The following is a 27809-nucleotide window of genomic DNA, read 5'->3' as shown; positions in this document are numbered from 1 at the left end:
ATATATTTACCTTTTGTAGTCTTCAAGTTCTGTCCTCGTGTTGTTTATAAACTGCTTCGTAAACTCGTTCAAGGAGAAGTTTCCGTGGCTGAGTGTGTCCATCTTGGCAGTGATGAAGTAGAAGACCTCTCTCGCCGTTGATTCTACTCTCCGTCTCGCAGTCTCTCGCTCCGTACTCAGAGGGTACAGGGCCTTGGTTTGATTCTCACCTGTACCACATTTGTATTCTGTTAGTAGGGCATCCTGGACAATCACAACTGTCAAACGTTCGTCCTCTCCAGTTAAGATATTAACTTTTTAGTCTTATTTATTCGAAGTGTTTCAAACTCCATTAATTAAGACAATTCCATTTGCCCATTGAGAAATGTTGCAAGCATCAGCAAGTGTGTGGCTAAAATAAAATTTAAAATAACCACGTGATCTGTGAATAACATGGAGTGGAAGAAAGCCTGGTTTAATCCTATGTCACTACGACTATGTAAGACGATGTGAGTAGTGCCCTACCTTCAGGAGGTCCAACTACTAACAAAAGTGTTTGTTTGTTTGTTTGTTTGTTTGTTTGTTTGTTTGTTGTTTTGTTTGTTTGTACCTGGATTAGTGTGAGTCCCCAGCTGCTCAAGCCTCGGCAGAGTTATTGCACTTGGTGCTCTCTTGACACATTGCTGTATGAAGGATAAATTGTTGTTTTGAAATATCTCTCCTTCTTGAAGGCACCTGCAATAAACAACAAAAGCTAATTAAACTCATCGAGAGAGGGTGGAAGTGAGGTGTAGAGGGCCAGAAAACAGTGTCCCCTGTCCCCTCGGTCAAGCTATCCCAGTCCTACTCCCTGCAGCTTCATCACACCGGGACTACAGGTGTTAATAGGCAATTTTATGAATGGGGTCTGTGGCGACATTTAGTGTCCAGCAGCGCCCCTAGCGGCAAATGAGGTGTAAGCAAGTCAGACAACCATTAGACTGTAAACAATGTCAGCTGGGTGTCGGGTATGCCCGGCTGTTCTATTTGTTTTTGACCGAGGAACCTATTAATCGTCTGTATGTGTGAATAATATAACAATTAGTTAGTTGTGACAAAGCAAATACCCGATATCAACTAGTCATAGTTGTTTACAGCTGAGACTTCTTTGTTCCTTATCTACCCCGTCAAGTTGTTTTTACACCTGATAAGTCTGATCAGAAGGTGAGAATCATCACCGATGACGAAGGATGTGAGGATTACAAAGGAAACACAAGCAGCATGATAATAAAGTCGATTTAGAAAGCTTAGTTATCATAGTTATCAAGGCGTGTAGTAGCACACACACACACACACAGAGATTTATAACCTTTCAGTGTCAACAACCAATGAATTAAATATACAGAAAAATTACAAGTACACAACCCAAAGACCACAAGAACACCCTGCGCTCTAACACTAAACCATTAATTTTATCTTTAATTACATATCAATACCTTTCATGAAAGGAAAAAAGCTTGAAAAATAAATCCTTTAAGGTGCTTCAATGACTTTTCCGGAAGAAGCACACCTGGAAGCCTTATCGATGGTTTTTTTTTTCATTGTCGCATCCGGTGCAAAAACGTTTAGGAGCGACTATTATTGACTCTGTTGTGTTTAACAATCTGTGCTACAATCTTTATAATAATGTCTTTACCACCTCGGAAATTATTCCCCCTGAACTATCGTGCAAACAGCTAACCCTGAGGACAATAATGAAATCCCATGTGGTAGCATTTCAACCAAACATCTCACACAGAGAGCACTTCCCAAGTGCCACTTGTTTACAGCTGAAGAGGCAACAGAGGAGAGAGTGAGTGCAAAGTCCGTACCTGTTTATAAGTTCAGAAATGTTGATCTGGATGGTCACTACATTGGGTAAAGACGGACTTCCATCTGTTGTCCATTGGAGCCCGGACTGTATTTCCACCACGGACCTGTTGAAGCTGTGAGTGACGATGACCAGGAAGATGACAACCACGTTGATAAGTGTCAACACCACACAGACTTTCCGCCTCCTTATCATCGTTGTGGCCTGCACAGAAAGGGTCACGTGGTTGAAGTTTGTTGTTTGCTTTAACTGTGAGGCCACTGGTTGACTGCCTGTTTACTTTGTTGTCGAATGACGAAAAATAGCCTGCAGAGAACAATCCACACAAATGTTCAAGCGGTAGGTGGCTATCACAAAACTGATCACTGCTTGTCACACTCGGGTGGCTCTAGAAAACAATCGCACCAGACAAATACGCATTTTTTCAAAACACAACAAAAAGATTTCCGGAGGATGCACAAACAATGTTATCAAGTTGTGGAGTGGCTCAGGACTTTACAGATTGCAAAAACACATGTGCATAAATAATAACTCGCCTCAACATAATATTCTATAGGCGACACACAGCTAGAGATACACACAATGTTCATCTCCGGGGCCTTCCCCGATCAGTCTCACGTAGTGTTACCTTAGTGTATGAAAATCACACTTCTCACACAGTTCTCTTTCTATTCCTTCCTCATTCCTCATGGGGTTGCTCGCACTCTCTCCTGTTCATCAGCAATTGCTCCAGTTGTATTATCGAGCTTATCAATGCCCGGAAATACCCACGTGTAGCGAGCAAGGCGCTTGGGGGCGAGCTACACATTGGACTCCCTTCGTCTCGCGGGCTCGCTACAGAACCGGAAGTAGCAATGTGACCCGGGTGACCCAATGCTATATCAATCACTGAGTTGTTACTCACAGTTTCTCGTCCCTCCTAGTGTCGTTCACACTCCACAAGTCCTGCCAACTATAATCCAAGAACACGAACACACACACACACGACGGCCGTACACACTGGCCGTGTAGGTCAGGAGGTTCTCGGGGTCACAGGGGAGGTAATCCGCGGTGACGTCACTGAGCTCCTAGCCCACGTGATGCTGGGTGTGGAACCGAAACACATTGATCCCGGAATGGTCCTGGGAGGCTGTTTTTCTTCCTCCAGTAGAGCTCCATCTCCTTCAATCCATACAATTAAAATCTGTAACTCGGAGCACTAGGGATCCTCAGCAACAGGAGGCTGACGTGGCATCCACGGGACAGTTTCTTTGTGCTTATGACTTGAAACTGATGATTCATGGACATATTTACTTCAACTTCTTTAAACTAGTTTGTACTGGTAAGTTTTCAAAAACTTTTTAAAGTTTTAAAATTCTTAAAAATTTATTTAACGTTTAGGAGAAGGAAGCGGAAGCTTATTTATTTTGTGTTTCGCATAGAAACTTCAGGAAGGAGGAAAAAAGCTCGACTGAACAATGAGTTCAGGTTACCAGTACACTCTAATAAACAGCTGGGTACACTGCCCACCTCAAAGTAAACAGGAGACTGTAGCACCCAGGTTGTTGCTAGCGACAGGACCTTTAGAACTTTTGTATGTTTGTTATCCTGCACGTACATGTCATACATATGGTGCAAGTCCAGGAACATTTATTACACTTTGGTTAAAAGCTGACAATCAATCTAGCCGGACGGACAAATTTCACAGCCCCTCATGTTCAGATTTATGAGAAAAAAATGCTTTCAACTTTTCACGAGGAGTCATTTGGCCTTTTCTTGAACCTAGTCTCGGCTTCTTTGATTGCATTGACCACCTTTGACTTCCAGGTGAAGCAGTTCTCTGTGACAGGTGAGATATAGAAAACGACTTTCCTGAGACTTTCAATGCCTTTGTAGTGTCTATTCATTCCAGCTTTTTTTTTTTTTCTAGAGACAGTGTCAAAAGTTTAACCACTGCGGCAACACAACCGCTGCACAGTTTGAAAAGATAGAGAGAACGGGACATGACCAACTGATTGTTTGTAACAACACCCCACTGGTGTGCAGGGTGCATTACACCTTGAAGCTAAGTCAGAAAACAACAAATATCTTAGACTTACCGTGTGATAATGTGTGTTTTGAGGAGACTGAGTTCTCTACAGTGAAGTACATTTTTGAATACACGGAGTGTGGTCTCTTGAAACACTTGTACTGCTGTGTGGAAATGTGTATTTATTTTTTCTCTCTGATTATTTGCTCAATATCTTTCTAGACAAAACTTTAAAAATGCTTCCTTTAAGAAAAGAACATTTGTTCTAAAGTCTTTCTAGATAATTTTGTATAGTTTGGTACATACTTTAACTTTTTGTTGACCGACTGTTTTAATGGTTACAGGTAGATGGCTGGTTGTGGATGTTTGGAATTTGTTGTTTACTGGTTGTTCGGTGTGTGTTTCAGGCGCGACACGACTGATGTATTAACCCCGTTTCCAGAAAACAATCTGAAAAATATGAACTGATTAAATAACTACCTTATCAGTCTATCAACCGACCATGTGTGGTAAGTCTAACAATCAATAGTACAAAGTAAAGAGATTGTGAAGTCAACGGTCAGGGCAGCCATCATTGCAACGGTATTGATCACATTATTGATAAACGGGACTTAACTAACAGCTGGCTGTGTGGATTAAGAACATTTTTGTTCACATACATAAACAGAGAAGTAATCTGCTCACTTCACGCCAGCTTTTTTAAAATAGTCACAGGAAATATAAAAATACAGAGAAGTCTGTGACAACTTACAACAAGGATCGAACCGTAGACTTCCGGTTGTTGTCTGTGTGTAACGGAAATCACGTGTGACATTCCTGGTGTCGCTGTTGGCTCGTTGATGTCGTGTGTAACGTGTGTTGACTGTAGAATGTAGAGATTATTCTGTTTCTGTCACACGAGCGGTCACAGCTCAATATGTTAGTGCGGTGTCCACGGTAACGTGTAATTAAAATTATTACCTCGGTAATAAACGTTACCGTTACGTCGAGACCGTTATGTGTAGGAAACCTGAACACCTGAATGCACACCTTGTGAAAAGTGTTTACGACCAGCAGTCGATAAGCTTTCACGGCAACGACTGTTTGATGATTGTCAGGCGATGTTGCGTGATCTCATTTTTAGCCTCGTTCTGGCTGCAACAGACGACTGAGTGTGCAACGGTGAATGTCATGACGCAACTTGGTACAACACAATGAGTTGCTCCGCTTGCACAGTGTAAACTTTACATAAGGTGAGCTTTGATGATTCTAAGGCAGGTGATATAACAAGCCAACTAGCTATATGTAACGAGCGCGCTCACTAACACACACACACACAGATATATCCACCATCCAACCAGTAAGATAAACATAGCAAACATACAAACTCGTCTAAGAAACTGCGTTCAGCTGAGGTCTGGGTTCGAACGACAGTCACAGGAAATTCAAGTCCACAAGATTTACACATCCGGGTATGGAGCGAGTGTCAGGTTTGTATATTCATATTCAGATGAAAGGCTTAATGAATCACTGACCAGGACGCCGACAGATGTTGGCTCGGTCTCTTCTCGTCTGCTTGGCCACTTGCCTCTTAAGGATGAAGGCAGTGTTAAACCGGAAAGAAGGCTTGAAGTCGTCTGTGACTGTAGACAACCTACAAATCCATCTCCAGTTCAACAAGATGTGCTTGAGACAGAGAGTGAGACAATTTCACTGTCAGCCATGAAGCTTATTTGTTAGAGGCAAGGCCATCTAGTTCTACCAGCAATCCATGCACGACGAGACAGACATCACGTGTTATTCAACTGAGCGTGGATATCAGTGTCACGACCTCATTTAGAGATTGAATCCCCCTCAGAGATCTGGCACAGGGCTCAAGGGGTCATGTCACCCATATCACGGGTCACCGGCTATTTAAACACCGACCTGAATGGCTTGCGTTTTTTTTTTTTTTTTTTTTGTTGTTGTTGCAAATATCGGTAAATATAGGCGATATGAACCTAACTGTAAATTTCAACAATAATATCCACAACTAGGTGGAAAAAGTTGCACAACAAGGTATGCACAGCTGAATGTACAGACTACGGCTTACCTACCGGACCACCTGTTGACACCCTTGTGTGACAATGAATTAAACATTTTCCAGGCGAGGCTTCTGTGTTTTGGGGTCAATAACCTTTACTAAGGGGTGCCAAAAAGCGAAAAAAAAAATTCATTTAAAAATAATACTAAGCAATATTCTTACCGATAACGGACTACGTCCTCGGTCGGTCGAGGCTTAGTCACAACAAGTTCGTGACACGGCGACATAATTGGAAAGGACAGAAGGGGAGAGGTGTGAGGTGTGCGCTTGGGAGAGACTAAGGTGTTGACAATAATCAACAATAAGTTTATAATGATGTATGTAAGCTTATCACTTCTAATATTATTTTTGAGAAAATTCTATTTCAGTGTCTGACCATGTGCCCAGCACGAGACATGGTTACCATGGAGACTTTGTAGTCAAACAAAGGAGAAGAGTTATTTTGAGCACTGATTTCAAGCAGTGAAGACCTGTCCTGGTGCCGTGTGCACGATATCGTCTTATTTTACTTAGACATACACATGCATACCATAGAGTCATCGTGGCATCCACGAAACGTTAAAAAGGAAAACAATAAAAACATTAATTAAGTTACAAAATAGCTTATTGCCAAGTATGAGAAGGCATTCGTGTGTCTGAATTAGTGATTCAGTCTGGCATGGTTCAGTCGACTATCGACACTAACGAAACATTCATAAAAACACAGAGCATAGGAGGCCATACCATGAACTGATTTAGTGACAGAAGTAAACATGGGTGGAAAGCAAGAGTTCAGAGATAGAAGTAATTATTTAATGTTAAACAACAGAGAATCATGAACTTAAACAAACAAACACAACTAGGAATAATAACATTTAATCCTGCAAACTTGAAGGTACTTTTTACTGTTTAGTTAAGAATATAGTTAGTGTGCTTCCATACCCCAGAGACAGTCACTCGTTAAATTTACATTTAATAATCTCTCATTCTTATATTCTAAAACAGAGAAATGCAGATTTGAACTATAGGGCATTACAATGTCTATAACCTAGTTGTTCATCCCCATGCTTTCTTCTACGATTTCATCGACAACCTTGTAGGACGGGAAAAGTCCTCGTCTGCCAGTCCGCTGGTTGACACCACAACTAGAGCCGTTCCTCAAGTTCCCGACAAACGACTGGTTCTTACTTCGGTAAATGTATCTCTCAATGTGGATGAGGTCGCCCACCTCAAGCGAGATTTCTGCTGCTGACCTCGGTTGGTGTTTCTTGATAGCTCGCTGGTAATGGATGTCAAAATAAGTCACATAGTACACCGAGGAATCTAGAGAATACAAGCTGGAGGAGGCGTCCACCTGTTTGGCTTGCATCAGCTCGTAGATGGCTCGACCCATCTGGAGGTACACAAAGTATATTACAGTCCGCACATTGATGAGGGCGATGGCTGTGTCCAGAAAATGTAAGATTAGTAGTGACAATGATGGTAACAACCTGACAACGACTGTCACTAATGATACCAGATGGTAGACAATGTGTATGATATGCAATGGAAGTTATATTTTCATCAATCTGATGATCATTACCACTAAGATAGTTGATGAAGTTAACACACACAAACAGTGCGAGGTTCTCTTACATTGGAAGTGTAGGTGCAGACGACAAAGTCACACATGGACAGGAAGTGCAGGTCCACTAGTACTGCACTCAGTCCATCTCTCGTGTAGCGGATTTGACGGACGACAATTCTGGGTTGCCCTCCACCCTGGTGATGTTGTACCTCGGGTATCTGACACAAACAGCACTCAATATTAGGGGCGGATGGAAAGATGAAAGAATTAAAGAAGGAAAGGATCTGATGACTGTAAAGTTAAGAGGTTGCCTTTCGCACCCAAATTTGGGGAAGTAGTACCTTTGCCAAAGTAAACCACTAAGTTAATAATCTTATGTACGTGCATACTTGTTTGACAGAATTACGGCTAAAATTATGCGAAAATCAATTGACTAAAAGTTTTTAAGTAAATGTCGAATTTTCCGCCCCTGTTTACTCACCACACAAAACTCACTTTTTCTGAAGTTCCGAGAAGACCGACGGGTCATCGGTGGCCACAAACAGTCGGCGTTCTTGATGTCCTCGTGCTGTTGTCTCAGGTCGTAATACTCCTCCACGTGCTTCATGTACTCCTCCAGACTGTAGTACCTACCCTCAGCGTTCACCTTGTCTGTCCGCCTCACCTGGATGCTGCACGACGAGTAAGAGCAGGTTAAGGGGAGATAACGCGGCGATTACAGTCCCTTTATTCTCGTGTTAATGCTTATTTGTGTGGAAAAAATCAACAAACTCAGCTTTGGATATAGAAGACGGACATGTAAATAAGTCTGAATGTTGTTGGTGTCAGTTTGTACAGAATATTATTTGTCTAGATGTCAGCATGGGAATCATTCAATTGTCGTCTTGCAACTCTTTTCTAAATGAAAAAAAAAACGCAGAGACGTGGTTGTCGGCAATAATGCATGTGATGTGTGTGTGATTGTGTGTGTGTGATATCCACGACATAATCTATAACATTTATTTCACTCACCCCACAATAGGACGTTTAAATCCCATTTTCTCGCCTTGTGTCTGGATGGTCTGCTGCAAGTGAGGCTGAGGACGCAGGAGGAAGCTGACCAGCTGACCGACCCACCAGGTCGGGGGGTCACCGTGGAAGGTCTTTAACCTCTTGGCCAGGTCTGCTGGGATGGCGAGAGGTCGAAACTTGGCTGGGGAATTGTTCCAGCTTCTTATCAGACTACTCAGCCGAACGACACGAGCTGATGAGGTCTGATTTCTGGGATCCACTGTTGTGACAAAAGCAGTGATTCAGTTTTTCAATTAAACTGTCAGAATCGTGGGGTGGGTGGAGAGTGGGAAGAGTCGTTTGATTTAATGACAGAATGTGGATAGGAATGTAAACAGAACGTTTTCATTGTTAAGTTCGTAGTCTGTGTATTGAGAAGGACTAGTTTTAGATATTAAACTCGACCCTATGATTTTATACGGAAAATTTAAAAAAATAAAGAAATTCTGACCAATGACCAGTGGCATTGTGTGTAATCAAGATAATGAAGGTAAGTGATCTAAAAGAGCTGATAACATACAAAGTATGTTCTTAATACGAGTCTTAACAGGTGTGCTCATTAAGAAGTTTTATTATCGATACTGACAAAGAAATGGATAGTGTTTGTGGGAGCAGCTAACATCGTTGTACACTTGTACAGTCCTCTAGCGATGCTCTGGTTGCGACAGCAACAGGCGCCGCAACACCACACATCAACGTTTGCAGGTCACGTTGTGGAGTTGTCTCTCTTTTGAGAGAGCTTTGGTGTTCTGTGAATATCTGTGTACGAACATACACTGACCTTCTTTGACATGTTTGAAATATGTGCGTGAGATTTATCTCTGTGCGCCGTATACTAATATTTGCTCACCAGGGTGTTTGCTAAGATCATGAAGGGAGCAAGATCGCAATACAAACAATAGAGAACAGATGATCAGTGCCCAGAGTCGAGTTTTCCTGAAAAATAATTACACGGTATTCCACTTACTTTTGCCTCCATGACGATCATACACAATCATAATGTACAAGTCTATATACACGTATATATAAGTATAGATGATAGGTCCACACCTATATCAATTTCTCGAGGAAATTATTAACCAGTTCATGTATATAAAAATTATGTATTTAATCGGCGCATATACTTATATATAGGCATTATGTATGTATAAAATTGAGCTTACAGACATCGGAATAAGGAAGAAAAGGAAAGAAAGGAGGGCCTTTCAGGATGAATTAAAGGAATGTTAAGTGTGGATTAAGTGTCCATGTAGCGACGCAGGCGGCAGCGATAGTTGCGAGGTAGAAGCCGCAGCGGCAGTCGGTGGGCTGTGGGGTGAGCATTGCTTGCTGTAAAAGTAGATAACAGCAATAAATCTCATGTTGGCCAGGCTTTGAAAACTGGATATGTCACCACTTGACAACTGGTATCCTTCCAAAACAAGTCTCAAAGCTAAATTCTCGCCCTATCAACCATATTCAAGTGACAGAAGATATGAGGAAGGATTTAACCGAGTGGTTAGAGCACTGTGGACGATACTCAGGTCAAATATTTGACTGATTGCTAGCTGTTATAGACAGCCAGCGCACGTCCGATACTAATGGCCCACAAGGTGACCAGTTCGACTTCTGCGTGGCGCAGCTTTTGGCCCCTAGCTTTTCAACTGTTGAATAGGTATCTACCCTCTTAGACGGTAAGTAAAGTAAAGAGACCAGAAGGTCACTGGAAGTACTTTCACCATTTATTTGAGACTGACCGCCGCTTGTCGCTACATAGACACGTACCTCTACATGACCTTTGTGGGGTCACTCCGTCACTCACTGTCCTTTGTGTCATTAGCTGTACAGGTAGACAGCGGCATCATGAAGGTGTCCCAGGTGCTCGGAGCGAATCTCCAGCCGTTGGTTGTGAGAACAAGTGTCCGGTGTGTGGCGTAGGCCGTCAACAGACACATCGTCGCCTCGTGCAACATGCTGGTGAAGCCGTGTGGTCTCCCAAGTTGCAGACGACAAGCTTCGCTTTGCTGCAGTTCTGAGGGTTCTGCAAATTTTATATTGTCCTTTTATTTTCTGTATGGCATATCATAAAGAATTGACTGTTCGCATACTGTTTGGGTAATCAGCTCGACTCTCAAAGGATTTTTGACTTGACTAGAACAAGACTGCCATTGTTCCGCATGTCGGTGTGTTTTCAGCGAAGTAACCAACAGGCAAACTGTAAATCTCATTATCTCCATTGTGTTTCTCACCTGCAGCGCATGCAGACGTCGCTGCACGAGCTCTCCCAGTCTTCTGGACTCGTCGACCCGCAACTCTTCGTCCCCGTCCACGTGACGCAACAGGTGAAGGTCATTGGACAAAGTCCTTGACATAGAGGTCAGCATCAAATAAACTCTCGCAAAGACTATTGACAAACATCAGGGGCAGGTATCACACAAATAAGCCTAACTTGTAAGTAAGCACATGCCAACTAACATGATCCAGTGAGCTCGAGCCGCGAGATTTGCCTGTTATTGTGTCGGTCGGTCAGTGCGGATGCATCCGCTGGTCCACGTCTTCACGTTGGTCTCACAGCTTTTGTTTGGGTACGACAAGCTCACCACATCAGCAGGTCTGCGCAATGAAAAGTAGTCAGGAGAGAACACAGGAGGGACACACCTTCCATTCTAACCTGTCCTCAGTTTGCAGCGTGGGCGTGCACTTGGTTTTTTAACATTGCCAGCACTCGTGTAATTTTATTCCTACACACCTCACACCAACATTGCTTACGTGGAGTTGAATAAAGCTTCCATCTGTCTTTAGACCTGTGTTCATGTTGCTAACAGAGGTAAAGTGAGTGACGCCCTTAAAAAAAAAAAAAAAGTCTTGGCGGCCTGGGCCTGCGACAAGATTAATCTGTACTCGTCGCAAAAGGAAGTCTTTTTTTTCTAGTGAAAAATTGTTTTGAAATGTACGGTTTCAAAGACCTTCTCGAATGGTGAAATTACCACGCTCGAAACACTCCTTTCATATAACTTTGTTATTATCTCAAACACGAAATGAAAAGGAGAAATCCATCGCGAGAAATTGAACAAAGATGGGTTCCCAAACCTATTCAAATATTTATGTGTGTGCCAGGTCACGCGTGGCTGAGCAAAGAGCCTTGGTGACACAAGGTGCACAGAAAAGACCAAATCTTCAAGACACAACCGCAATGGAAGCGCAGTGTACCCTTGCTGAATACACAGAACCGAATTCATATTTTTGAAAATGATCCGACATTGAGAAGACAACTGCTCAATTCGTGGTAGATATTAAGGCAGACCATCGTGCCTGTATATTTACATCTGTGTCCGTAGTCGTCTCTCGTGTGCAAACAATGAGTCTTTTCTCCTGACTGTACTATATACGATATATTCTGCAAAAACTGTTGAGGTCCTGTAATGGCATCTTCGTGTAGGATCCGTGTACAACTTGGGTACAAACAATTATTTTCTTGTCCAACAGTGGCAGTTATACTCGTAAACTTCAAAGTGTTTTGTAGTACTGTGCTCTCAGAATGTGTCACAAGGGGGAGAAATACAAATTTGAGCAATCAATCTGACGAAATTTAAAAAAGATGACACAGAAGAAACCACACATACACACATACACACACATACACACGTCCTGTGAACGCAAGCACACATCAGTTCTATCAGTCTTTGCTGAATGTGACAGTTACTGTAGTTTTGTTCTGAAATGCGACAATATTCTCCAATTACCAAAAAGTCACTCCTTCCATGGTACAGATATGTTGCTGTGTGTCTTTGTTAAACTCTGTCACATGCTTCACGACCACAGTTAGACTGATGTGCACTTTAAAGCTTTAAACTTAGAGATACCGTTTGTATTCCTCCATTTCTGTCTTTGTGTCGTTTATAAACTGCTTGGTAGACTGGTTGGCCGCGAAGTGTCCATGGCTGAGTGAGTCCATCTTGGCAGTGATGAAGTAGAAGACCTCTCTCGCCGTTGATTCTACTCTCCGCCTCGCAGTCTCTCGCTCGACACTTAGAGGATGCTGGGACTTTCTTTGATTACAGTCTGTAGGGCAATGATATACGGAATTAGTGTGACATTAAAACAGTTCCAGTTAAATAAATGATGTGTGAATTTCTACAGTGAAATACTAGCTACCAGCAGGTTGGTGACTGACTACTCAGCATCTCTGGTCGACAGTATCTACTCAATACCAGTCGCCAAGTCTTGAACTTTGACATGGGCAGGTTTCTGGTGGGAGCTAGAGTCGGGGAGGCGTGGAGAGTTTAAAACACTAGCTATAAACAACAAAAAATGTGCAGGTGAAATGTGGATGATTAGCACATCACATCATTAACACACACACACACACATTTCTGAAAGTAAAATATACAAAATATCTATTTGCTGGTACCTGGATCAGTCTGAGCGAGTAGCTGCTCAATTTTCAGTTGACTTATCTCGCTAGCTGCTTTCTTCACACATTGTCGTGTCTCGTGTAACCCTTTGCTCGAAATAATCTCTTTTTGTTGCAGACATCTGTAAACAGCGACCATAAACCACATGTACTTTAACCCATAAACGCAGTACTCTAAACAGAAACCAAATGCTACAAACTCTCAACCAAACAATCTAGACCATAAACTCTCAACAGTAAATAGTCAGTCTAAGTATCACGAGATAATGCTTCACACCACACATAGCAACGGTTGAATCCTTTCTCCAACCTTCCTTTCCTCTAACCCTGCTCTTGTCAAATCTCTTCAAGTCGGTCGTTTTTCCTCCCTCCCTCCCTTCTTTTCTGTCAATTCTTTATTCAATTGTAAATTGCTCTTCCTTCTGTTTATTTTTCCATCCTTTCTGCTCAGCATTGTCTGATTTATCTATGCGCTGTATAATAAAATTGGTGAGTGCAGCCCCTGTTAAGGCTTTTTCACTATAGTTACAAAGCGAGGGTAAGTCGTGGACCCATATTTTTGAACTTCTTAAACGGTATTTAGACCCCAAATATGTGGGTACCCCTAAATCTGTAGTTATTATATAGTTTGTAGTTATTACAAGTAGATACTAAAAGAGGGAAACACCACAGTGAAGAGAAAGGCATAAAAGATGAAAAAACTTGGAGGATAGAAGGACACCGGTAGAGAACGAAGCTACGTCCTTAGGTCCTTACTGTGGAACGAAAGTATACACGCCCACATACACACAAACAGAAAGACGAGAGAGAAACAAACCATGAACACTAGGCCACCATGACAGACCCCATTCTGTCAAAGATGTCACGCCTTGTCACACTCGCACTCAACCAGAAATTTGTACATTCTTTTGTTCCTACACAAAGGCTAGCTTCACCTGTGCCCCGCAGGCTTGTCTACTCTAATAAGCAACTACTCTAGAGAAGAAAAAATAAAGACAGTCACTAACACACTTCGAAACCCTAGAAATTATTGTCCTACCTCCACACACTAAATAAAGGTGGCTCACTTTTCATCATTTGTGACTCACAGACTCTCGCATCACACAGTTTTCGCTTACAATACACACCTGTCCGTGATAAGTGCAGCAAACTCTTACTAATAAAATATATTTCAGTGGACTACTTTTTTAAGCAAACCTATTTCTGAGCATATTATTGCGGACTTTTAGATGGGCGTGCACACAAAATAAAAGGCTTTAAGTTTGCGCCGGTAGTAGGTGTGTTCAGACCAGTTTTTCCTGTCTAAGGTGACACTAAATGTCACAAGATGTAAGGATTACACCGACTAAGGCCTGACCTGGTTCAAGCACACCTTGATTTCACACCTGCCGAGATACACACTATGGCCGCAACCATCTAAGCAGGAATTCGCCGCCAGCAAGTGATAAGAAAACAATTTTTTTTCCGTGTCACTGTTCACCTACTCCTGTATTTTCAATTACCAATAAATGTTCATTAGGATTTAGTCTCATCTGAGAAAAATAATATCATCAGAAAGTGTCTATATAATAATAGCTTACACAATGAATATAAAATATGTTTATTAATGACAACCTCCTGGATGAAGAGCTAGCAAAGTTGAACTTAAAAACCAGAATGTTTTTACCTTTCAATAATTTCAGCAATATTGCTCTCCAGGTTTCTTGGAGTTGACCAAAGTCGAAATCCATTGACTGACCGCTCGAATGCAGGTTGTCTGAAGCTGGGGTTAGTGATGATGACCACACAGATGATGATGATACTGATGAGGGTCAAGGCAACAAACGCTTTCCTCTCTAGCATCGCTGTCGTCTACACAGAAAGTAAAAGAAAGCTGAAGTTTGGTTTGTGTTTGCCATGTCATGGCTGACCGAGTGAGTTACTGTTTGTAGAATAGCTGAGTACATGGCTAGGTTCTGGTGGTTATATTGGTTTCCGTATTTGCTGGTTTTTCGTTGAATTTGTTTGTATGTATTCGACGGCGACCTGATTCAGATGCCACCCGTTTCGAGTAAAAATAAACTTTTAACTGTGAAAACAAACCGTATGATCTCATGAACTGACTGATACAACGCTGAACCTGAATACTACAAACAAAGCGACTGTGTGGCTAGCATTTCAGGCCGCCATCGCTGCAAGAGTAGTTGATCACATTCACTTTTACTACAGTCAGCTAAACAGAATTAAGAGTGTTTTATCTAACAATAAACTGACAAGCGACTCGGCAAACTAACTCTCTCAAGTTCTGTCAGGCGTTACGAGTAAAGTTACAGTCAGAGTATACAGTAAACTATTCTCACCTTTTCACGAAACAAATGGTGGAGCCGCACAGCCCAGGTATTTACTCCCGTGTGTCACATCTCACATTTTTCTACACCTTGGCCGCAACATGTATTGTGTCCTTCTTGACTTTCTGTTGCCTGTGTGTTGACATAATAATGAAGAACCTTTATCATCACTCGATGAATCTCACTGCCACCTGTAAGAAGACTTGAAGAAGTCGGTCCTGCCACAAGTAGGTCAGACTGTTGTAGTAAGGAAGTCTACACACGTGATCACGCTGTCTGCGGTGGTAGGACGTTCTGTCCAGCCAATCGTTGATCATCTTTATGAAAACACCTTCTGATGATTTGCGGCGGGTCTGCGGTGCTTCTGGGTCAGGTAGCACGAGGGCCGCTAAAAGCGAGCTTACCTTACACAGGACCCAACCTTTACTTAGTCACAAGCTTTAGGTCTACCCAGCCACCAAAACAATGCTGTCCGACTGCTTTTATGGAAATGCATGTATTATACTACGAGAAGCGACCCATGATATTAAAATGAAATTTCTGTTCATCAAATGAAGGTGTAACAGTCTTTAACACTCAGTGTTATGCTTAATAAAATTGCTTATTCTATTTTTCTCAAATGTTTTTGAGTCTTCAACTATTACAAAATCATACATTTTCAGGAAAATGAAACGTTTTAGAGGTAACGAACTTAAACGAGCTGTAATATCTAATCTACTGGACACTGATAGAAAACACATATGTATCTGTTAATCTATGTTAGTTTATGTTAAATACGTTTACAGCGAATGGAAGGGGTGTTAGTGATTAAATATTTAGAGTATTTAATATTTGCCCGAGACACTCAAGTCTTCTTAGTCAACGCAAAATTTTGCTTCATGATGAGAGGAAAAAATAAACACACAAAAGTGCAATTCAAGTAAAAAAAAAAAAAGTTAATATCTCAAAAATGTGTTCGGGTCACCCCCACCCCTGATTAACGTGGGTGTTGATTTTGCTTTCAATTTTAAAAAAAAAATACAACAATTTTCGAAAAACGTAAATATACAACACCAACAAATCCTCACAGCTCAGGTCCCACAGTGGCACTTAAATATTTAAACTGCATAAATACAGTGTAGTGTAATATTTACTTAATTTCAACATATTGCTTATAACTTTTCTCTTGATCTTTGACACATGTACTCATATTTCAGCAAATCCATGTTTTTTTCAGATTTTCCCTCTCCCTCCATGTGTGTGTGTGTGTGTGTGTGTTTTTACAAATTATTCCTCTCTTCTGTGTATATTGCAGTAAACAAATCTAAAATTGCTACATTTATAACAACAAATGTAAAATCAAAGATTCGCAACGAGAACAAAACTGGAATTTTATTGTCTGAACTCAATTCATTAAATACACCAGGAAATAAATCATGACATGGCAGAACAGTACCAAACTATCTCAAGCCACAGATTTACAGACACAAAGAACAGCAAACAACTGCGTGATAGAATAATACTGCTGCATGGAGCAATGTGAGCTTTAAAGGCCACTAGCGACGATGTGCCACCTCCACCATACACGATGTAAGGGAGGTAACCCAGCTATCACTCTCCTTGCACTCCCTTTACACCCCAGTCATCTACACGTCTGATTTAATCAAAGGCCTTGTAGAACTTCATTTTTCGTATTTGTTGATGAATGTTTCATAAAATAACCGGACAGAATATATTGTTATTGGTCACAAAATGTGTACATAACAACACATATTCGCACTTTACATTCTCAGCATCACTTCAGTTGTTGTGTCATCTTATTCTAGTCGTATGCCCCCATGTTTTCTTCTACGATTTCATCCACGGCCTTGTAGGAGGGGAACAGACCTCGTTTTCCTGTCCGTTTGTTGATGCCAAAGGTGGAGCCGTTTCTTAAGTTACCAGATAATGAACGATCCCTATTGCCGAAAAGGTAGGACTCAACATGGACGAGATCCCCAACTTGAAAGAGAGAGTTCTCCGACGAACCGTGCTTCGTGGTTGAAAACAGCTCGCAGGTAGTGGATGTCGTAGTATGTGAGACAATAGACTGAGGAGTCCAGAGAATACACCTTCATGGAGGCGTCGCCATGTCTGGTCTGTAGCAGCTCGTACACCGCCAGACAGATCTGGGATGTGTGAGAGTGAAAAAGTGTTTGTAAGTGGTAACTCAGAGAGAGAGAGAAAAAAAAAAAAACCCCACACACATAGAAAGAGGAAGAGAAACACATGTTCTCACGCGTGCAATGACCACTTACATTTGAAGTGAAGGTGCAGACGACAAAGTCACACATGGACAGGAAGTGCAGGTCCACTAGTACTGCACTCAGTCCATCTTTGGTGTAACGGGAATTTACAGACGCTGCTGTCGCGCTGCCTTCCACCCGGCTAATGTTATATTGCGGGTACCTGATAGAAACGGCAGACAGCGTCATTGACGGATATTTATGGAGGAGCAGGTGAAAAGATTGGAAGCAAAGTCACATTTAGTGAGGCATTTTTTTCAATATAAAATATGCTATATAAGGAATTTTATTTGCGTATGCGTACATATATTACAGAAGTCATTATATAATTTGAAAAATTTAAATTACTTATCAAGTTATCAGAAACCAAAGCAGAAATCAAGCTGACTCATCAGCTGTTTACCCGTATCCAGTAGCCTGATCTCCAAACGTGTGTCAACTAAGCCCCACAATGTCACCATTTTTCAACCTCTAACTCTCTAACTTCCACGCATGGAGACATCGAAGTGAAGGAGTTTTACCAACAACAAGATAAGATTGTGAAGGCAGTTTCCAGAAAAGACATCCTCGCTGTACTTGGTGACTTGAACGCCAAGGTCTGCCCAGACGCCTACCAACAATGGACACGAACTGAGGGTAAATTTTACCTTGGTGAAACCAACCAGAGGGACATCAAACACCAAATATTTTCTCAGAACCAGAGACTCACCTTAGCCAGCACCACACAAGAAATCAAGGACGGCCACGTGGCACTCACCAGATGGATCGGTTGATAACCTAATCGACTATATCCTGCTACTGTGATGCTTCAAGTCCAGCATCAACAAGGACGCACCCAGGCCCTGACATAGGTAGCCACCATCATCTTGTTCTAACAAACCTGAAGCTGAAAGCGAAGCGACTCCCAAACTCCTGGTGGCTGATGATCTAATACAAAGAACAGAGAACCAACGATGAAAGAAGATACATTGTATCCACACTCAGAGGACACCAGGAACCTGTACTTTCAACAGTCAAGCGAGATAACCTGGTTTATACATGTGCTCCCCTCCGTCGAGGCACAGAACACTTACTTTTTCTGAAGTTCAGTAAACACTGACGGCTCATCAGTTGCTAGAAACAGTCGGCGTTCTTTGATGTCCTCGTGCTGCTGTCTGAGGTCGTAATACTGCTCCACGTGCTTCATGTACTCCTCCACACTGTGTAACGCCGCCTGGTCATTCACCTTGTCTGTCCGTCTCACATGAAGGCTGTCAAACAACATAAGAACTCACTTAAGAAAAAAAAACCAGATAAACTTTTGATTTTTTTTTTTTTTGATTTCTCCACACTTTTAAATCATCACTACTTGATATGAAACGGTGGCGTGGTGTAATAGAGCGAACGTATACTTACCTTGCATACGCACGATGTATCACACACACAAACGCTCGACGAGCACCTTTCAGATGACGATGATGATACCGCGGATGAAACTTCGTCAGAAAAAAAGTTCCACAGCTTCAACTGTCTACTGTACGACTTTACTCACCCCACTATAGGACGATGAAATCCCATTTTCTCGCCTTGTGTCTGGATGGTCTGCTGCAAGTGAGGCTGAGGACGCAGGAGGAAGCTGACCAGCTGACCGACCCACCAGGTCGGGGGGTCACCGTGGAAGGTCTTTAACCTCTTGGCCAGGTCTGCTGGGATGGCGCGAGGACGAAAGTTGGCAGATGAATTGTTCCAGTCTCCTATCAGACTTTTGAGTTCAACGACACGAGCAGAAGCTGTCTGATTTTTAGGGTCCACTGGTGGTAAAAACAGTATTTCATCACGTGATTTTGTTTATTAATAGTAGTACAGTAGTAGAACTCCTTCCCGCCTCCCCTCTATAAATTATTTATACATATATATATATTTCCCGAAATGACATCACTGGGACAAACAAAAGTCAATTCACGCTACAAAAATGCAAACTGCGCGCAGGCAACAGCGACTTTTGTAATGCGGAGCGGCAAGCGGCAGGCGGCAAGCGGCAGGCGGCAGGCTGCAGGCGGCAGGCGACACGCATAATAATAAAAGACTTGATGCTAAGCAATAAGCAGAAACTTACTACTTTACAATAGCCATATTCGTACAGACCGTCTGTGCACTGGTCTGGAAACTTTTTGATGAACTCTTATCATCACCTGACAACCGGCGTGCTACCGACACTAACCGCAGACCGTGGGTTTTCTCCTCCAGTTCTGTGGGGACTGAGCGCCGCTTGTCGTTACACACCAGCCTGTGTATCACCTGTGTTCCATCATCACTCACTGTCTGTAGTGTCATTGGCTGTACAGGTAGACAGCGGCATCATGAAGGTGTCCCAGGTGCTCGGGGTGAATCTCCAGCCGTTGGTTGTGAGAACAAGTGTCCGGTGTGTGGCGTAGGCCGTCAACAGACACATCGTCGCCTCGTGCAACATGCTGCCGAAGCCGAATGTGTCTCCCCAAGTTGCAGACGACAAGTTTCGCTTCGCTGCAGTTCTGTGGGTTCTGAGAGATTGCATAAATTTTCAACTGGTCAATGAAAAAATTGTTCGTTGTTTTATACTTCAGACGTGACTAATATCTATTTTACCGAGCAAAGATTTTTGAACCATATAATAATAAAAAAGCCATTAAAAAACAAGCAGGCTTCTTTTGAACGAAGACATACATGTATATATATATATGCTATGATGTCCACCACCGTCATGTGGAAACTTCACATTTTATAAACTGTAATAAAAAACTTAAGAATGACTTTCTCACATGAAGCAGGAATGCATTCCCTATCCCACACACTCACCTCTCATGATTCACTACTGCTGCACCAACTTTAATGCACATGTAAATTTTAACAGATGTCATGTCACACTTAAGGCATAGATAGTTAGGCTTGTCGACAAGTCAGACCACTTCTATCAGACAAGGGGACGTAATGAGATGTTCAGTGGACTTGACATGGGACACAACAATGATTGTTGCACTTTATGTCACATGTCGTTAAGTTTTTCGGGAAAGAACAGGAGTGCGGGCTCGTGAGCAGTATAGTGACTGAAGTGGTATGAAAACAATGAAAATATGTCTTTTCTAGTTTCTTTCTTGAGCAATATACCAACACAATTTTATTAGAAGGAAACAAAAAACAAACAACAAAAAAAAAAAAAAACAAACAAACAAACAAACACACAAACATAAAAAACAACAAACAAACAAACAAAACAAATCAAGAGAAACATAACAACTCAAACTAAGATAAAATTCTCAATAAAGTATTTCAAGATATTGTAATTCTTTTATTTTACATCTTTTTATTTGCTTCTTTTAAATAAAGCATTTTGAGAGCAAGTAAAAGCCAACTACACAAAATGGTAGCATAGTCCAGGTGTCACATATAAAATGTCTGAAGACGAGATCTGAACCGAGGGCCTGTGTCTACAGTGGTGACAAGCGAGTGTTGTAACTATGTAACCCTGGTGTATCTGAGGACACCTTTCATTGTGCTACTGGGATCAACCGAGCGGAAGGTTGGTGTGCGACCCCCGCATTCTCCATTTGGCCCCCTTCGGACCCACACACACTTGCGAGCCAATCAGTGCTTCTGACCAGCGCTGCCAGCCAATCGGCATTCAGCTGGCGTCCACGCCGGTATGTACCCCAGTGATAAGGAGGGAGCTCTCCTTAAAGGAAAGGAAGGCGTGATGAGAGCAATGCCTGTCCCCCATGTCACATGACGAAGGCATTTAGAGTAAAGATAACAACTGACAAGTGTTTCTAACTCTGTTCGTGCGCGGGCAAGTGTTTATATGTCCTAACTTGACTAAGAAAAAAATTTAATCTAACAAGTAAACAAGTAAAAAAAAATTTGTAAAATATGACACACTAATCTTTCATTTAATTTTATTTATCTATGTGTTTTGTTATCTATAACGATTTATACTTATGATATATAAGGTAAAGGTGGTCCATTGACCTGTGTTAGGTCGTTGTGGAGTGAGTTGTTAGAGACCTGACTTGTCTGGGGGCCAGCTTTACCTGCGGGCGGTGCCCATCCCCTCTTTCTCACTGTTTTAGAGTCCCCAACAGTTTTTAAGAGTCTGATACTCATTCTCTCGCCAGCTCCATCGATTGAGGAAAGTTCGCACGGGTGTTGAACCTGAAGCCTTTACGTTCGGACAACAGCGCTCTACCCACTCGGGTATCCGCTTACAATTGACTATAATACTTGCTCTCTAAATGCTTTCTTCAAAGAAACAAATCAAGATTAAAATAAACAAAATAATAAAACCAATTACAATATTTTAAATATCAGTATCGTTATTCTGAGGAATTTAGTTTTGTTTGAATTGTTGTATCTCTTGATTTTTTTTCTTCTTTTTGTTTCAGTTAAAATATTTATTATATTGCTTTAAAAGGATAATAAAAGTCTTATATTTTCATTAAAATGTTCATAACCACTTGAACAGAATATTACATTTTTATACCTATAGAATGGGCTAATATAAAAGCGTATTCATAAGTTGTTATGTACAACTGTGTAGGACTCCTACCTGACGAGAGTACAAGTTTCTCACCTGCAGCTGTTGGAGACGTCGCTGCACGAGTTCTCCAAGTCGTCTGGACTCGCTGTCTCGCCATTCCTCGTCTTTGTCCACGTGACGCAGCCGGTGAAGGTCACTGGATAGCGCCCTTGACACAGAAAAAAACACAGAAACCATTTATTCATTTACCGCTCAAAAGATAAATGAAAACCACGCAGCTTGCACTGCATACAAGTCTTATAGAATCTATTTTAAGACAAACGTTCGGTAGACTAATATATGTACTTACAGTTTGTAGTCTTCAAGTTCTCTCTTCGTGCTGTCTATGAACGGCTCTGTACTCTCATTAACGGAAAAGTTTCCACTTCTGAGTGCGTCCATCTTGGCAGTGATGAAGTAGAAGACCTCTCTCGCCGTTGATTCTACTCTCCGTCTCGCAGTCTCTCGCTCCATACTCAGAGGGTACAGGGCCTTGGTTTGAGTCTCACCTGTATGACAGTCACATGTGAAGTTAAGATGGCATTCTAACAAGTGACAACTGTGTGAACAGTGAATCATTAACAGACGCGAACTTGCTATCATTGCATCCAGTAACTTCTGTTGTCAACATAAAAGATTTCGACTGCTAAGCTTTTTTTTTTCGAGAGATGAGAACAGAAGCATCGTAAGAGGAAAAGAAAAGACATTACAGATGATAGATGAGGAAAGAATAATATTCACTGAGACGAACTACATTTGTAATTTGAATTTTTGCATCACGTGATCAGTGATTTGCTGTCAAATTTAACTAGAAGTCTGTTTAATTCTGAGAACTAACGAGGCAAATTCGTTATCACGATCTTTTTTACACTGGATCACTGTAATTGAGTAGTCGCCCGAGTTTTTATCACAGTTATCCTCGCCTGCAGCTTCCTTGAGACATGTCGTGCCGTGTTAACCCTTCGCTTAATGTTGTCTCCCTTGTTGAAGACACCTGCAGTAAACAACAGTAAACATAAGTCACACCAGTGAACAAACGGTCTGTGAATCTCTCAACGCAAATATAAGAACTATCATCATTAAACAAATGATCTCCCTGAAAATAAAAGCAGCCTCCTTTCTCTGGAAATCGTGTTTTTTCTCTCATACCTCTCTCTCTCTCTGTCTCTCGCACATCCACACAACCTCACTCACACTCAAAAATACACTGATACACCTGATTAACCTTTCATCTCTCGTATTATATTTTGCCATGATAAACTAAGCCAAGAACGAACTTTATGAGGTCCCTGCTTCGATCGCTTTAGTGATCTGAGGTTTGAAAAAAGTTAGAAAAAAAAAATTTTTACTTCGTGTTTAGCTTAATAACTTGAACATATACACTGTGCATTCAGTCTAACTTGCCAGCTCCTCTATCAAGCCAGTGATGTTTATAACCTGATGTTTGTCTACTTGAGACATGCATGCAAGCTTAAGACAGGTGCACTGAGTGCAAGCACACGTGCCAATGGACTAGAAGAACTATTTCTTTATCTCTATTCAGTTAGGTTACACAGTTCACATTGTTTTTTATTCCTTCTATATCTCGAAATATTTTTTTCAATGTTAGTGTGAGATATTTGCAAACAGGGAAAACTGGTAAAGCGAGTCTTGCTTGTAAAACACAGGTCAGGTCGCACTTGGAGCCATTGAAATCTGTTTGTACAAGACACTATTCTGTATTATTAACTTTTGACTGTTGTATCACTTTACAAGAGAATATCAGGAACATAACTGTCTAACCATTAAACCATTGCCTTTAATTTACAGCTTGTCCTGGTTGGAAAATCCTGATTATTTTGCACAAATCACCAAGTACACAGCTTGTGTTAGGCATCAATGCACCAATTGAATCAGAACTTCAAAAGAATTTACAGAACCTCAGAGGCACTTAGAGCGAAACAACCACGACATGGTACGAAGCAGGGCCACCCTCCTCATGGACACCAGCAAACCCTTCTCGCCTAACGGAAGTGACGCAACACTAAGACCATCCTTCAGTGTACCTGACAGGTGATCGCCACTAAGATGGACAGAGAAAAACCTGGCTGACAAACACGAGGAAGATGACTGGTTGTTCCATGCATACAGAACCTGTTCACCACATCTTAAGACTGTTTATCTACATGCCGAGCCTTGTCACCTGATGTCTTCATCCAGCTGCTCCTCCTGATGACCAGTGCCAGCGAACTAACATACCCGCTTATCAGTTGGAACTAGTCAAAGAATGACTGATTGAATAATGGTATGTTAGAGTATGCATTTCAATTAATGCACTTAATTTTTAATTCCGTGTTCATCTACCGAATAATAAAACTTCATGCATAATAAATTCAATATAAAAGTGTCAATTCATGATAGGTTTACAGTCATGGAGCAGTTACAATAAATATGTTATACTCATATTAAAAACCCTGACAGGCTATATCCTGGGAATAATATTACTAAATTTTAATCAATTTCTGTACCTTTCCATGAGTTCAGAAACATTTATTTCAATATTTCCTGAAGCAAGAACAAGTGTAAATGGATCTGTTGACATGTCACATGTGGGCCACAATTTATTGGGGATCCAGTCGATCGTGCAGGTCGTCATGACCACGATAACGACCATAGTGATAACAATCGCGGCGACAAACAACTTCCGCTTCGTTATCATTGCTGGAGTCTGCACAACAATGAAAGTTGTTTAGAGAGAAGTTTTATTTGTGAGTTTGTACCCGAATAACATTGGCTACTTAGTTACTAGGTTGACCGCTGTGTTAGTTATTCTGTGTGTTTGTGTGTGAGTGTGAATTGTGTGATTTTATTGATTGTCTGCATGGCTGTTTATCCTTCCGTCCATCGTATGCTATCCTTGGCTTTTTCTCGTCTTAAGAACTGAGAGCATGATCCTTTGTGAGAGTAATCATGGGGTCTACAAATAATTAATAATAATAATAATAATAATAATAATAATAATAATAATAATAATAATAATAATAATAAAATAATAATAATAATAATAATAATAATAATAATAATAATAATAATAATAATAATAATAATAATAATAATAATAATAATAATAATAATAATATGAAACAGCAGCAAATGATATCACGGGAGCAGACTTCTTTTTCTTTCTTGCAAGAGTACGAAATTATTTAAACTGATTACTTAGTGTAAAAGTGTAGGTGTGACATCGCTATTTAAAGAATGTTATCGCTAAGAAAGAGATTGTGCCATTCACCTTCTTCAGTGGGTAGGCTGGAGGCAAGGCACAGGCCTTCTAAAGGATGGCGAGTTGAAGGGTCACCTAGTCATTGAGCACACCCAGGTAAAGCTACCCCAAAGATGGTGCGACTCACCTATGGTCGAGTCAATCATTACTTGAGCAGTCCATGTCACACTGGTCATTCTTATAGTGAAGGAACAAACTGTCATCAACACAATTAGTGGCAAAGATGATGAGCCAATTAAGAAAAAGGTTTATCAAAAGAAGTTGAAAAGAGAAAAGATTATGCAGCGGGAGTAAATAGGAAAACCCCTTGACAATAAAGCTGACATCTAATAGTTGGTAGAGGAAGCCCACAGTAAAATAATGTTATAAGCCATGAACATCCGGTCGAACCCCATTTCCGGTTTGCTCACAGCACTAAGAAAGCTGCTAAATGCTGATTGGATGATGCGATATCTTAACAAAAGACCCTCATTCAGATTAGCATGCATGTCACCCTATTTACAAATAAAGCCAGCTATGTCTACTTATATACACGAACAGTTTTCTAGAAGAACATCGCGCTAAAAGTAATGGTCGCCAGTCGTGTCCGGTGTGAGAACAGATGACAGAGCTAACGACATCTCGCTCCTGATTTTACTACCTTTTCAGTCCACCCCACAACTCCACAAGACCTGGGAATAACACAATACAGACCTGAAACCCCACACCTCTGTGTATTGCTTTTGTAAACTTCCCTCATGCATTTGTAAGAAAGGAGGAAAAGAAGAAGAACTACACCGACGACAGCCGTGTCTCTCATTACAGCTGCGGGCTCGGGCACACCATCCTCCATCTCCCTCATCGCTCAGCATCCGTGTGACAGGACATGTTTCTCATAACGGGTATGAAAGCCGTTGTAGGCATGTTGTGTGCCACAGGGACGACCAAAGTCACGCGCACCATCTCAAGATATCGTTTTTTGAAGTAAAACGCAGAATGTTGTAACACTTTAACACCTGATATTAAACTTTAGCAAAGAGAAACAGTTGTGCTCTTATCATTGCACTTCAGATGGCCAGCAGTTACACTCTGCAACTGTACAGACTGTCAGCTCTACAGGCGGCCTCACCTCACCCACCTGATCGTTTCTTACCTGTCCAACGCTTTTGTGTGGCAGTGAGTACATAATAATTGACTGACTGCCATCGTATGATTAATGATAGTCCTTGAAAGAATGTTTTCTCTCAGGTTTGTGCCGCATCCAGCAACTCACTGTGGTTACATTTCTCAATATATATTGACATGTTACTCCGAACACACACACGCACACTATCTTCACTCTTCAATAAAAACAATATGATTTAAATACATTTGACATGCACACCAACACCAGTATACACGGACTGAGGGTAGTGATCATATTTCTCATAATACAAGTTCTGTTACCGCCCTTCTCACCTTCAAACACTTGTGTATACATTGTGATAATTGCCTTTTACCTGCGTTTTCTCATGACAGTACTTGAGCAATACTGTTCTTCATTGTATGGGGTAACATGCCTGAGACATCATGGGCGAAAATACATATCGGACACAATAGAATAACAATTGAACTTCGTCTTCTGAAAGTCATCTGAAGAAATAACATTTGCTCCAACTCTCACTCTTAAGCTTCTGTTCCATATAGCCTTTAATATGGGTTGCCAAAAATATAATAATAATAATGTGATTTGACCAAAATATTTATCTTACTTTGTTCATGAAATGACAAGTTATCAATCATTTTATTAAGACGAATCATTTTTACAACAAGACTTTAAGATTTGACTGACATAGCCTATGTTTTCAAAATTCAAATTCAAAATTTCAAAAGTGATATCAAAGGGAAAGTTATTATGGTGTGTGTCCACCACTGGTTACAAGTTACATTGTTTAAATCAAAGATTTCAAATTTATTGCATGATAGCGATTAAAATGTATTTTGTTCTAAACCATATCCCCTCAGTGCGAAATCACTTCTAGGTGGCGGCAGTTTCCCACCAAACAGCCAGTTAATAAATCATTCGGCAGTTTCTTCCAATTTATTTATTCAGTTTGGATTTACAGTCGGTCAAGCTGCCTCGGATGCCTCTTACCTGATTTTTAGATTCACGTGGTCCTAAGAAGGGAAGTTTTTATGATATTTTTATGACAAGGTGGCGCTACTTACCTTTGTAGTGGTGTGATGGCGTGCGTGCCGCGCTGACCAAGTCTTTGTTACTTTCAAGTGATTTTCTTCTAGCACTGTTACGAAATTAAGTATTGACGTCATTATGTTACGAAATTAGGTATTGACGTCATCATGTTACGAAATTAGGTATTGACAGCGAATTTTATTTAGTTATTGGAGCATGGTGGTGGGCGTGTGGGTGACAAGAACACGGAGACAAGAAATGTGACATTTTGGCACTGACTCTCTTCCCTACAGAAAAAAACTTTTATTTTTCACGAATCAGTTGTGAATGTTAAATTGTAAAAAAAAAAAAACAGGTATAAAAATAACTAGTGAAGCCAATAACTAAAT

At 41.1% G+C, this 27809-nt stretch overlaps 2 protein-coding genes and 2 long non-coding RNA genes across 8 annotated transcripts in view; 1 reads left to right on the top strand and 3 right to left on the bottom strand.

Annotated features, from left to right (window-relative positions):
- Positions 1-12362, bottom strand: part of LOC112573092 (alpha-(1,6)-fucosyltransferase-like) — a 49239-nt gene extending 36877 nt beyond the window's left edge. For 2 of the 4 annotated variants that reach the window (XM_025253110.1, XM_025253109.1), the window contains exons 1-8: positions 10723-12330; positions 10296-10514; positions 8456-8714; positions 7926-8115; positions 7513-7662; positions 1830-2032; positions 590-714; positions 11-209 (exon numbers count right to left, since the gene is read on the bottom strand). In XM_025253110.1, the coding sequence (XP_025108895.1) occupies positions 11-209; positions 590-714; positions 1830-2032; positions 7513-7662; positions 7926-8115; positions 8456-8714; positions 10296-10446 (1277 nt within the window). In that variant the 5' untranslated portion in view covers positions 10447-10514; positions 10723-12330. The other 2 variants (XM_025253108.1, XM_025253111.1) reach the window with 2 other exon arrangements.
- Positions 2457-8607, top strand: LOC112573104. 2 transcript variants are annotated; one of them, XR_003101169.1, is made up of 5 exons: positions 2457-3149; positions 3738-3876; positions 4244-4345; positions 7951-8126; positions 8466-8607. It is a non-coding gene; the product is annotated as an uncharacterized LOC112573104 (long non-coding RNA). The 2 variants fall into 2 exon arrangements; XR_003101168.1 differs by lacking the exon at positions 3738-3876.
- Positions 12363-16570: 4208 nt separating the features above from the next.
- Positions 16571-22480, bottom strand: LOC112573665 (alpha-(1,6)-fucosyltransferase-like). The gene is made up of 7 exons (XM_025254234.1): positions 22369-22480; positions 22061-22175; positions 19777-19997; positions 19010-19268; positions 18552-18728; positions 17491-17641; positions 16571-17361 (listed from the first exon to the last, which is right to left on the bottom strand). The coding sequence occupies exons 1-7, from the start codon at positions 22478-22480 to the stop codon at positions 17173-17175; spliced, it is 1224 nt and encodes a 407-aa protein (XP_025110019.1). The 3' UTR covers positions 16571-17172.
- Positions 22481-22984: 504 nt separating this feature from the next.
- Positions 22985-27494, bottom strand: LOC112573105. Its single transcript, XR_003101170.1, has 3 exons — positions 27456-27494; positions 24514-24713; positions 22985-23000 (listed from the first exon to the last, which is right to left on the bottom strand). It is a non-coding gene; the product is annotated as an uncharacterized LOC112573105 (long non-coding RNA).
- Positions 27495-27809: the final 315 nt, after the last annotated feature.

The sequence above is a fragment of the Pomacea canaliculata genome, linkage group LG10, assembly GCF_003073045.1.
Source record: "Pomacea canaliculata isolate SZHN2017 linkage group LG10, ASM307304v1, whole genome shotgun sequence".
In the NCBI taxonomy this organism is placed as follows: domain Eukaryota; kingdom Metazoa; phylum Mollusca; class Gastropoda; order Architaenioglossa; family Ampullariidae; genus Pomacea; species Pomacea canaliculata.
This window is presented reverse-complemented; position numbering and strand designations above follow the sequence as displayed.